The sequence below is a fragment of the Cydia splendana genome, chromosome 6 (genome assembly GCF_910591565.1).
Source record: "Cydia splendana chromosome 6, ilCydSple1.2, whole genome shotgun sequence".
Taxonomy (NCBI): Eukaryota; Metazoa; Arthropoda; class Insecta; order Lepidoptera; family Tortricidae; genus Cydia; species Cydia splendana.
This window is the reverse complement of record NC_085965.1, coordinates 1,570,116-1,582,335: the sequence shown is the minus strand read 5'-3', so window position 1 is coordinate 1,582,335 and position 12,220 is coordinate 1,570,116. Positions and strand designations below refer to the sequence as shown.

At 39.5% G+C, this 12,220-nt stretch overlaps 2 protein-coding genes across 2 annotated transcripts in view; both read left to right on the top strand.

The window, feature by feature from the left end:
* LOC134791231 (zinc finger protein 383-like) overlaps positions 1–12,220 on the top strand; it is a 63,684-nt gene that overhangs the window by 50,722 nt on the left and 742 nt on the right. The gene's annotated exons all lie outside the window — the stretch shown is intronic.
* LOC134791542 (zinc finger protein ZFP2-like) lies at positions 219–11,943 on the top strand. The gene is made up of 9 exons (XM_063762590.1): positions 219–434; positions 504–918; positions 1,315–1,452; positions 1,877–2,075; positions 2,681–2,770; positions 3,063–3,280; positions 10,540–10,738; positions 11,324–11,413; positions 11,703–11,943. The coding sequence occupies exons 1-9, from the start codon at positions 318–320 to the stop codon at positions 11,941–11,943; spliced, it is 1,707 nt and encodes a 568-aa protein (XP_063618660.1). The 5' UTR covers positions 219–317.

Sequence of the window (12,220 nt, the reverse complement as noted above, 5' to 3'; positions counted from 1 at the left end):
GTAGCTTGCACTGCTCCATGCTCGATACACTGGACCCGCCCACAGGTTTATACAGTTGCTTACACTTTGCATAAAGCTTTGATGATTCTGCGCTCAACATACGCAAGGCCACATGCTTCGTGTGCAAGCATAAACAACATTGTTGTCGAACATGAAAATAACGAAACGCAACTGCTTGCTTGGAGCTGCCATCTGTCAGTGTCAAATAAGTTGTCATTGTTGTTTGTTGTGTTGATAGTAGGCTTGTAGTCATTTTGTCCCGTATAATAGATTTTCTTGTTTAAAAACGTGATATTGGAACCTATTATTATACTATAATGAATACTTGTAGAACGTGTCTTAAAACTCCCGCTAACAAGGATATTTCAGGCCTCAAAAAGAGTGTAAAAGATGACAGTATAACGGACATCATGGTATTTTGTTTGGATATAAAGGTAAATATTCGTGTTAGACCTGGTATAAGGGCCCTATTACAATTGTTACATTATTTACTTTCACTCCAGGTTTCAGAATACTCCAAAATAACTACGAAACTATGCAATTGTTGCTATAGAAAAATCATATCGTTTTATAAGTTTAAGTCTCTGTCATTGAAAAATGATGCATATCTTAAATCTATGGACCCACTTGAGCAGCCTGCAGACCAAAAACTAACTGTGTACGTGGACGAAAACGGAATTAAACACGAAAATTTCGTGGAACCTGAAGATTTTGGCCCATGTGTAATAGAATATGGCGATAGAGAAATTAAAATAGAAATAGATGTTAAGGAAGACAGACTACGGGATTCAGAGATAAAAGATAATATTAAGGAAGAAAATACATTTGAAGATGACATATTTGAATCTGATGAAGAGCCACTGAGCGTGGTACAAAAAATAAAATATGAAAATGTAGAGGATGATACCAAAGGAAAAGGTGAGTGTAATCTATAGGAGTGCGCAGTGTAGAGAGGCTATACGGACAATAATATACAGTATGTAACCGAATGAAAAGCAATTACTCAAACCCCCTAATGTTTAGGTCATACTCAGCAACTTTTACTATGGGACCAACCCCAAAATCGTGGAAAAAAAATGGACTCTCCCATAGAAAATTTCAACAACAAACCAGCAAAATATATGAAACAGCTAAATTTTCTTTCACGATTTCTGGGTTAATAGTAAAAGTTGCTCAGTATGATCTAAACATTAACGGGTTTGAGTAATTGCTTTTCGTTCAGTTACATACTGTATTCTGTAAAGATATAAAACTGTTAGCACCAGAAGGCAGCAACCTGCATGTGGAAATCTCTGTATTTGTTTTTTTTTTCAGTTCCAGAACATAACAGGGAGCAACCACTGCTTAAATGTAAAGCATGCCCAAAACTGTTCCACTCCATCGGAGGGCGGAAGAAGCATTACCGGACCAAGCATCTAGGGAAAAAGTCCAAGTGTGACATTTGTGATAAAGGTAACTTGTAATCACTCTTTACATACCCATCTTTAACTGATTTTTGTTTTTATGTCATTTCTCCAGATTTCTCAAAGATGGCTGGGCTGCTTTAAAATATCCCTTTTTTGTCCTCCTGAGACCCGGAAGTAGTTTTTTTGTAGTTGAATTTGGAACCTTTAATAATTAATATAAATGATCAAAATTGACTGTAGAATTTGTCCCAAAATTTGTACGAGGGGTCTCAGGAGGTTGAAACGAAGGGTTGAAGGGAAGTTAGTTCGTCGTTAGAAGTTACTTCTAGTTAGTCCTAAAATCAGACATGTGGGTTTGGAGAAATTAAGGAAATTCTTTAGTTTGTTATAGGCACACATAATAGGGTTTTGAGTATGCCTATTTTCTTTATTTAGTATAGTATGTTATGATTATCAATCATTCATTTCAGAGGTGGTATGCCTGTCAGTGCACAAGCTCCGAATCCACAACCCATCAGGCATGCGGTTCACCTGCTCAGTGTGTGACCGCCGCTTTGTGTCGCAGGCTGTGTTGGACATCCACATGGTGTCCCATACCAAGGACTACCAGTTCCAGTGTGATGTTTGTCAGAAGAAGTTTAGCTGTAGAGGTTTTCTCTCAAAACATATGTGAGTTATAATTATAAACTAATTTCTTAACTGGTACAAGAGAAATGAATTTGGTGAAACATTTATGTAAAATAAACTGACTGTGTCACACATGACAACTGTGACGACGCCTATGTGACACCCATGGCGCAAGCGTTCGTAGTTCGGCAACCAATTATCGTACAGCCCTAACTATAATACTATTGGAAAAGGGGTATTTACCATGTACCTATATTTGTTTTCATGTACATATTTCAATTTATAGTGTAAATTAGATTGATATCGCAATATTTGCATTGAACTTAGTTGGTTTAGGTTTTTGAAATAAGAATGTAAGTTCCATCATTGGGTGCTTGTCTATTACTGGTGCCGTCACTTTAAAATTCCTTTATTTGTACACTCACAAGCAGTGAAAAGGGGTCACTCCCTAAAAAGTGACACGTTTTCATTGTCCGTGAGGGCAGCTTTTGTTTTTACCCAACTGCCGAAGTAGGGTTATGGCTTTATGATGATGATGAATTGATGATAATTTGTCATTTTAACGTTTGGGTTTATTAAAAAGAAACAAAATTAAATATAGGTTTCCTAAATTACGGGTTAGTATATAAATTGTGCGCTTGTTTTAGGCGGCAGGTACATATAAAGGAAAGGAACCATAAATGTGAACATTGCCCTAAGGCTTTCTTTGGCAAAGATAAACTGCAAGAACATATGAGGTAAGCTTTGTTACGGTACTTTCGTAAATACTGCTTATATTTTAACTCACTGACTGTATTCATATTCAATTAAACTCATTTAAATTAGTTTGTCAAAAATTATGCGATCCACATGATATAATGTTGCTAGCTTGTAGACCACACCACACCATAGGAACTCTGTGATAAAACTGATAAAACAACGCAACCCAATAGTGATTGGGTTTGTTAGAATTGTCTTTATGATTAAATTAGTTGCCTGTTGAAATAAAAGTGCAATGATAAAAGCTTGTATCAAAATTTTGCCATACAGGACACACACAAATGTGAAAGATCATCAAATTTGCGAGGAGTGTGGCATGTCAGTGGCCAACCTGAAGATGCACGCACTCCGCCACCGGCCCAAGGAGGAGCGCCGCCTGCTGCAGTGCAAGGCGTGTCCCAAGACGTTCTACTCCATCGGCGGCCGGAAGAAGCACTACAGGACCACGCATCTGGGCAAGAAGTACAAGTGTGACATTTGTCATAAAGGTAGGTTGAGCCCTTTCCTTGATATAAGACATCAAATTATTTTGAGGACTTTCCCTAAGTTGTTTTACTATATGACTATATCAATTAAGGCAGGAAGCCCAAGTGTAAAATCTTTATATTATACCAATATACCTAAGAACAGTTGTAAAAAAATTATGAAATAAATACATTTGTATTTGTAAAATGTGATGTAATATTTGTAATAAAGGCTAGGCGATAAGAGATAATGCGGTTATTTTCTTTAAACTGGTCAGTTTTCCTGCATTGTTCTTGAATTTACAAGACGTAGTTGTTTATTAACCATCGTGGTCACGTAATTTTCGTGCTAGACACTTTGGTAAATGTCGCTAGGTGCATCCGTAACAAGTATAAAATGATTAAGGATTTTTCCACATTCCGGAGCTCTAAACTTTGATATAATATAGACCCAGAACAGTGTTGGGCATTCAAGAATAAAATCATTATTTGAATAAGAATTCGTAGGAATAAAATCATCTCGATTTTATTCCCGTCAAAAATATTCAAATAATTTTGGTCGGGAATAATTCGTATGGGAAAAAATTGAATGGGAATAACTTATTCTTAATCAAATAAATATAATCATGAATTTTAATCGAAATAATATTCCACGAATAAAAATGTAGTCCGGGTACCGTATAGGTACTAATTATAATAATAATAATAATAATAATAAGCCCGCAGGGCAGCTTGTGGCGAGCTGTTGGGAAGTAACGACCCCACGGACCCGAGTGCTCCCGAGAGTCGGTCAGGGTCTCCGTCTCCGGCGTGTCTTCGTCGGTCGGAGTGGACCCCAAGGGGACCCGCAGGACTCTCAGCTCTGGCTTGCCTTAATTGGCCGTCCAGAGAGGAGTCGTTAGAGCTATATGCTCCAGGGGTGGAAGTGAAAGATGCATAAGACGCGAGTTGGCACAGTGGCTGTTAACAGCCACTGGGTAGAAAGCGGCGCACACCTCTCGACACCCCTGAGCCGCTCACACCTATGTTGCTCCTGGTCGTCTTCGCGACGGCAGTTTCAGGGGCCCATCTAGTGCGCGGCAAGTCACCACCTGCCTCGATAACTTGTGTAAACATTGTTATGGCAGGTGTCCGTACGTCTTTGTAATAACCCAGTCTCATAGTCCACCTAAACTTCAATCCATAGACCGGTATACTGTTCTCTTTTTCTACAATAGTCCCAATGCCTGCTGAGACCGGTTCATGGGTGTCTATTGTTGCACCTGTGAACGGGTTCCAGCAGGCGTTCTACATGACATAAAAGCTCTCCAAGGGGCCTCTACGTGTTGGATCTGTGTCCCCACGCAAGCCTATCAAAAAACCGGGATTATAGGCCCGTGATATCCAAGGAGATACAAATAATAATAATAAAAGACGTTTATTCAAGAAGTTTGAACATAGGTACATAATAAAAGTACACGATAATGCTTACAAACTAATTGAAATGGAAAGTGGCTCAGCTTATGTCTGTGCCAAAAGGCTTCGGGGCACAACGGCCCTAAAGACTTGCAGCAACGGACGCTGTTATTCTGCCACCGCCGTATTTGTATCTAGCTAAGGACAGTAGAAACATTTACACTATTTATTACATATAGGACAAGATAGCAAAACCAAACAATGCGCAGTGGATAAAAAAGTGCTAGCTTTACAAAAGTTAAATATCTAATAGCTATAGAGCAGGTCACTCAACCAAAAGTATATGTTACATTCTTTTGGAGGTCCAGTAAATAAGCCTTGCAACGTAGTTTGAAAACCGCCAGGGACTTACTGTTAACTACTGGTGGCGGCAAATTGTTCCAGCATTTAGACGCAGCATAGCGAAAACTGCCTCTAAATGACTGAAGCCGGAGTAGTGGAAGGGAGATACGCTCTTGTTGTTCACGCAAACCTTTCAACTTTCGGTTAGGCTTCCATTCAAGTTTACGCGCGAGATAGGGTGGAATACCGGATTGTTTAAGCGTAAATACCATTGACGCAAGCTTTAATATTCGTCTGTGTGACATATTCAGTTTACCCGCTTTATTAAGGTAAGGGCTAATATGTGAGCGGCGAGGAATATCTTGACAGAAACGTATGCAAGAATTCTGTACACGTTGAATCGCTCGTTCTGTTCTTTTTCTTATGCAAGGCCCATACACAACGTCTCCATAATCCAGTTGGGATAAAACTAGCGCATCTGACAAGCGTTCACGAACATTTTGTGTTAGGTAGGGTCTCAGCTTATATAATGATTTTAGAGCACCATAGCATTTTGGTATTTTAGCGTTTATATGGGCTTCAAATCGAAGCGACTCCTCCATAACGATGCCTAAATTTTTAACCTGACTCTCTTCTGATATAGGCAGCCCTGATATTCGCAAGTCGATTTCAAGGTCACGTACTTTAGCAATCTGCTTTTTTGTTCCCAAAATAATGAAGACAGATTTTTTAGGGTTAATGATGAGACCATTGTCATTAGACCAACCTGCTACAGCTTCTAAATCGGTATTAATTTGCGATATTGCAAGTGCGACGTTAGTTTTAGTGGGGCATATATGCTTCATTAGCTGCGTGTCATCTGCATACATGTGGTACGAACAATTTTTAATGACTTCGGGAAGGCACGCAGTGTACAAACTGTATAAAGTCGGACCCAATATTGACCCTTGGATTACTCCTCTGTCGAGCATACGGGGTGATGAGCGAGCAATTTTACCTTCGTCGTTTGGGCATTCGACTATTTGGTTTCTGTCTGAGAAATAGGAATAGAACCATCTACAAAGTGACTCAGAAAATCCGTAGGTCTTCATTCTTTTAAGTAGCACGGGTATCAATATACTATCAAACGCGCGGCTAAAGTCTAACAAGACAAGAATTGTCGCAAGTTCATCGTTAGAAGCCTTAAGTGTCTCATCCACCAAATGCGCAATAGCCGATGTAGTGCTATGATGTTTGCGGAATCCCGATTGTGCTTCTGGCAATATCTTGTTTTTCTCCAAGTGCGTTCGTACCTGCTCGTTCACCACTTTCTCTTGGATTTTGGAGAGGACTGATAAAATGCTAATCGGGCGAAGGTCACCAAAGGTTTGCGGAGATGTATTTTTGGGTATCGGTTTTACAATAGAGGTTTTCCAGGCCATCGGGAATCTATTAGATAACATTGAGGTATTTATGATGGTAGTAATAGCATTAAGTGAGTAAGGCAAGGTCAGCTTAATCATTATAATGGAAACACCGTCACTGCCTATAGCCCTCGAGCTGATGGAATTGATTATACGATTAACTTTATCTACAGACACGCTTTGCAAATTAAGAGTTTCGTACTGTGTGTTACCGTTCGTAGAAATATGTGTTATTGGGTCATTCGAGTTTAACTGCAGTGCTGGGGGCACAGAGTCTATGAAAAAGTTGTTCACTAGGTCCGGTGCACGTAAGTGATGAGGTATTTCGTCTTTCGTTTGTCTACCTAAAATGTTGTTTACTTCGTTCCACATTTGTTTGGGGTTATGAATATTCAAATTTACTTTTTCTGTCATGTATGCTGTTTTTTCTCTTCGCCTGGCCGTAGTCACTAGATTGCGAAGTGATTGGTAAATTTTCTTTTTTTCCGGGCAGTTGGATTTCCTAGCTTTCTGTTCTGCTCTGTTCCGCTCCTTCATCATAATTCTTATTACATCAGTAATCCATGGTGAGGGTGGATCTTTGAACGTTCTTGTAGTTACCGGCGCAAAGTGGTCAAACAAACCCAAAATAAGTGAATTAAACCGGTTTACCATCAAGTCTACGTCCTGGGTTGCCGTAACCCATTCCCACGGTGTCACGGAAGCGGCCCAGCTGTAAGTGTCGGGATCTAAGTGATTAATAGGTCGGTATGTAATAGTTCTAGGCTGAGGCTTCGGAGTCAAAAGGGGAAATTGGGCGTAGATGAACCCGTGATCACTTAAGTCCTTGTTATGCGTGATATTTATCGCAGTCGCTTTAAAGTCAGGTCGGCAACAGATGATGTCGATCAAAGTTTTGCTGTTATCCGTAACACGTGTTGGTTCAGAAATGATTTGTGTCAATTCGTATTTATGCAGCAGTTTTATAAAGCTTAACTGATTCGCTCCAGTCGGTAATAGCATATCCAAATTCACATCACCGGTAATTATAATATGATCATAACAAGGTACAAGTATGGCTAGAACATCATCAAGTAAATTTAGGAACGACAAAAAGTTGCTATTTGGTGGCCTATACAATACACCTACAGCCAGCTTGTGTTTGTGCAACTGAACCTCTATCCACATTTGCTCCAAATCCGATCGTGGCAAATCTAAGAGCCGTGATTTTAAATTAGACCTCAGATACATGCCGACACCGCCACCGATTCTGTTCTTGCGCGGTTCATGCCAAAGTCGATAACCAGTTATTTTAAACATATTCATGTCCGAGTGCGGGGTTAACCAGGTCTCTGAAATACATGCAATGTCAATTTTATGATTTCTTATAGTTTCCCTAAATTCGTCCCTGCCGGTGTTCAAAGACTGCGCGTTAAGTACACCTAAATTAAGTTTACAATTTTTATTGTTTTTAGACATATTAATATTACTTTATTTAATTATAATATAATTATACTATCTTAACAACCTTCCACTAAGTATATATTTTACTAAACTATCAAAACTGTGCTATATTACTATAGTTTAATGGTGAAGACAACTCCAAGCGTCAATTTGGAAATAAAGTACAAAAATATAAACAGTAGGTAATAAAAATTAATTTACAATCGTAACGTTGGAAATAGGATTAGACTTGGTTTTCACGATAGCTGGGCGTCCCCGAATATATTTTATAGTAATGTCCGTTTCGTATAGTTAGGTAGATGTAATAGTAGGTAGTTAGTCTCTTGTCTAATTTATACCTATTTTATGGAATAAAATCTTACAAATTGACTGTCGCATAACGCATAGTTTCAGTAACCGTATTATTTTTAATTTACTAACCAAATCATTAGGTTCAATTTAGCTGGTCTAAGCGCTTTGTCTCTATAACTCTTACATATTAGTGCGATAGAGAGACAAAGATAGCGTTTCGTTGTCGTAGCGCAAACGTTTGGCATGTTGGCTACGCTCCCAATGTGCCTAGCCAAGATGCCAATTTTTGTTTTTATTTTAATAACCGAATCATTAGGTAAATTTAGCCGTTCTGGGGGCCTAGCCAACATGCCAATCGCTTGCGCTCCGACAACGAAGCGCTTTCTGTCTCTATCACTCTTTCATATTAGTGCGATAGAGAGACAAAGATAGCGTTTCGTTGTCGTAGCGCAAACGTTTGGCATGTTGGCTACGCTCCCAATGTGCCTAGCCAAGATGCCAATTTTTGTTTTTATTTTTATAACCAAATCATTAGGTAAATTAAGCTGTTCTGGGGGCCTAGCCAACATGCCAATCGCTTGGGCTCCAACAACGAAGCGCTTTCTTTCTCTATCACTTTTAGATATTAGTGCGATAGAGAGACAAAGATAGCGTTTCGTTGTCGTAGCGCGAACGTTTGGCATGTTGGCTACGCTCCCAATATGCCTAGCCAAGATGCCAATTTTAGTTTTTATTTTAATAACCGAATCATTAGGTAAATTTAGCTGTTCTGGGGGCCTAGCCAACATGCCAACCGCTTGCGCTCCACCAACGAAGCGCTTTCTGTCTCTATCACTCTTTCATATTAGTGCGATAGAGAGACAGAAATAGCGTTTCGTTGTCGTAGCGCAAACGTTTGGCGTGTTGGCTACGCTCCCAATGTGCCTAGCCAAGACGCCAATTTTTGTTTTTATTTTTATAACCAAATCATTAGGTAAATTTAACTGTTCTGGGGGCCTAGCCAACATGCCAATCGCTTGGGCTCCAACAACGTAGCGCTTTCTTTCTCTATCACTCTTACATATTAGTGCGATAGAGAGACAAAGATAGCGTTTCATTGTCGTAGCGCGAACGTTTGGCATGTTGGCTACGCTCCCAATGTGCCTAGCCAAGATGCCAATTTTTGTTTTTATTTTAATAACTTAATCATTAGGTAAATTTAGCTGTTCTGGGGGCCTAGCCAACATGCCAATCGCTTGCGCTCCAACAACAAAGCGCTTATTTATTAGTGCGATAGAGAGACAGAGAGAGCGCTTCGTTGTCGGAGCGCAAACGATTGGCATAATGGCTAGGCCCCCAGAACAGCTAAATTGTAACCAAAGATTTGGTTATTAAATTAAAAACAAAAATTGGCATCTTGGCTAGGCACATTGGGAGCGTTGCCAACATGCCAAACGTTTGCGCTACGACAACGAAACGCTATCTGTCTCTCTATCGCACTAATATGTAAGAGTGATAGAGAGAGACTATGCGCAACTCTACGGACGGTCAACGTTTGGTATGTTGGCTAAGCACCCTGATCGGATGATAGAACTAGATAGTGTATAGCGGAACTCTTCAATGTGTACTATACCTAAACTATAGTAACAAATATCAAATCAATCCGACTTTTAAATAGAAGGGTGAAAATCAACTTACAAAATATAACCGATTGTACTACAAAAATTAACTTAATTCTAAATAACATTTTAATTGAATAAAACCTTAGTTAGAATAGGCCCACTTCTAGAATAATTATTCTGTTTTTTATTCCGCATTTAAAATAAGAGTCACATGATTTATTCACCTTAATTTTATTCTAAAATAACTAGTGCAAGAATAATTCTAATTCAAATCGATTTGAATAAGAATAAAATTTCTGTTTTTATTCTTATTCTTATTCAAGTTAATTTTTGCCCAACTCTGACCCAGAAACAGAAACTTCCATATGAGCCCTAAAAGTGCAAATTCAATAGTAGCATCAAAGGTACACATATTTTATTTTTTCACACCACCTGTTCGGAAAAGAGCTTTTTCTTCCCTGCTAGGATCAAAGTAACACTTTTCTGTTCTAGCACACTATTTTTTAATTTTTTTGCACATTATTTTTTTAGCTTAAATAATCTGTTTAAGCATTAGATTATGTCAACACTAAGATTTTTTTATTTTCCTCATAGTTGATGTGAAAAGCAGTATGTGTCACACGGTATCAAAATTATTTCGTCTTGGGCGTTAACACTTGAATCCCTCATTACGCTCAGGATTCAATGTACGCCCTTGACGGAAATATATCATTTTGATCCCTTGTAACACAAACTACTATTTCTTTATTAGCTCCATTTCGTCAGCAGTTTGCCAAGTATAAAAACTAATATTTGAATATTGTTCCAGAAGTGGTATCCCTCTCAGTGCACAAGCTCCGCATACACGCCCCGGACGAGCTGCCGTACGCGTGCGTGGAGTGCGGGCGCCGCTGCGTGTCGCAGTCCGTGCTCGAGGCACACATGCTCACACACACGAGGGACTACCGGCACGAGTGCGAAACCTGCCTCAAGAAGTTCAGCTCTAAAACATTCCTCATGAGGCATCAGTAAGTAGAACACTGATTTAAACTTTCACGATTTTTAAACATTATTATATTTTAAGATTGACCTCCTTGTCCCCGCGGTCTCGGAGGGGTAAATACGCGATTCAGTCCCGTTGTGCAATTTAATAATCAGTAAGTAGAAGCAAGAACTTTTATAATTTTAACTTCATAGTCACGTCAAGCGTTACTGAGCTTACTGTGGAACTAGGTCGATCTGTGTGAAATTGTTATTATAATATTTTATTTTTAGCGTTCCGTACCTCAAAAGGAAAAAAACGGGACCCTTATAGGATCACTCGTGCGTCTGTCTGTCTGTCCGACCATCCCCCCCCCCCTTTTATCTCCGAAACTACTGGGTCTAAAATATTGAAAAAAATACACAAAATAGTTCTTCTTATAGACGACAGGAAAACCTGTTAGAAATGTGTAATTACTTAGTTTTTGATCCGACCCCTAAGGGTTTTTTAACGTTCCCCATAAAAAAATACATTGTTAAAAATTGAGTAATGTACAGGAACCCTTGGAACGCGAGTCCGACTCGCACTTGACCGGTTTTTATTGTTGTATTTGATTATTGTTTATTTTCAGGCGGCAAGTGCATGAAAAAGAAAGGAGCCATCAGTGTGAATTTTGTTCTAAGGCTTACTTCTGCAAAAATAAACTACAGGAACATTTAAGGTAAGCGCACTGTGCTGCAGGCTATCCATTTTTATTTGTAAAAAGTTTAGTTTAATATAAAATTATTAATTTCATAAAAGACAAACATAATAAGATTGCATTGATGTCAAAAATATACGAATTTCTGTCATGATAGTCGAAATAGGAATTAAAAGAATGGTGGCACTTTATAGCAACATTATTATATTCTAATTTTGATAAAAATGTGTCTGTGATGAAAGTGGGTGAAAGAATGATGAGATCTATACCAATAAATAAAGCCTGAATCTAAATGTCTCACCACCCACAGGTCGCACACGAACGAGCGGCCGTTCACCTGCAACGAATGTGGCCTCTCGTTCACAACGAAACAGGCGCTCACTAGACACATGCTCACGCACAGCGACGTCAAGAACTACCCCTGCGAGCTGTGCAGCATGAGCTTCAAGGTGCCCGGGTACGTCGCCATTTCAAATATTAGCGTTATTGACCAGATTGTGTCGACTGACAGGTCTCACGTCGCACGCAACCTGTTCACTTGTAGCTTGTAGCAAGTGACTGTCGTTCACAACGAAACAGGCGCTCACTAGACACATGCTCACGCACAGCGACGTCAAGAACTACCCCTGCGAGCTGTGCAGCATGAGCTTCAAGGTGCCCGGGTACGTCGCCATTTCAAATATTAGCGTTATTGACCAGATTGTGTCAACTGACAAGTCTCACGTCGCACGCAACCTGTTCACTTGTAGCTTGTAGCAAGTGACTGTCGTTCACAACGAAACAGGCGCTCACTAGACACATGCTCACGCACAGCGACGTGAAGAACTA

What these genes read in the sequence shown, in the direction of transcription:
- LOC134791542 (XM_063762590.1), top strand. Translation starts at nt 318, where the DNA reads ATGAATACTTGTAGAACGTGTCTTAAAACTCCCGCTAACAAGGATATT. An exon ending in GGTTTTCTCTCAAAACATAT is followed by an intron (nt 2,076 to 2,680) that starts GTGAGTTATAAT and finishes CGCTTGTTTTAG; the next exon opens with GCGGCAGGTACATATAAAGG. An exon ending in ACATTCCTCATGAGGCATCA is followed by an intron (nt 10,739 to 11,323) that starts GTAAGTAGAACA and finishes GTTTATTTTCAG; the next exon opens with GCGGCAAGTGCATGAAAAAG.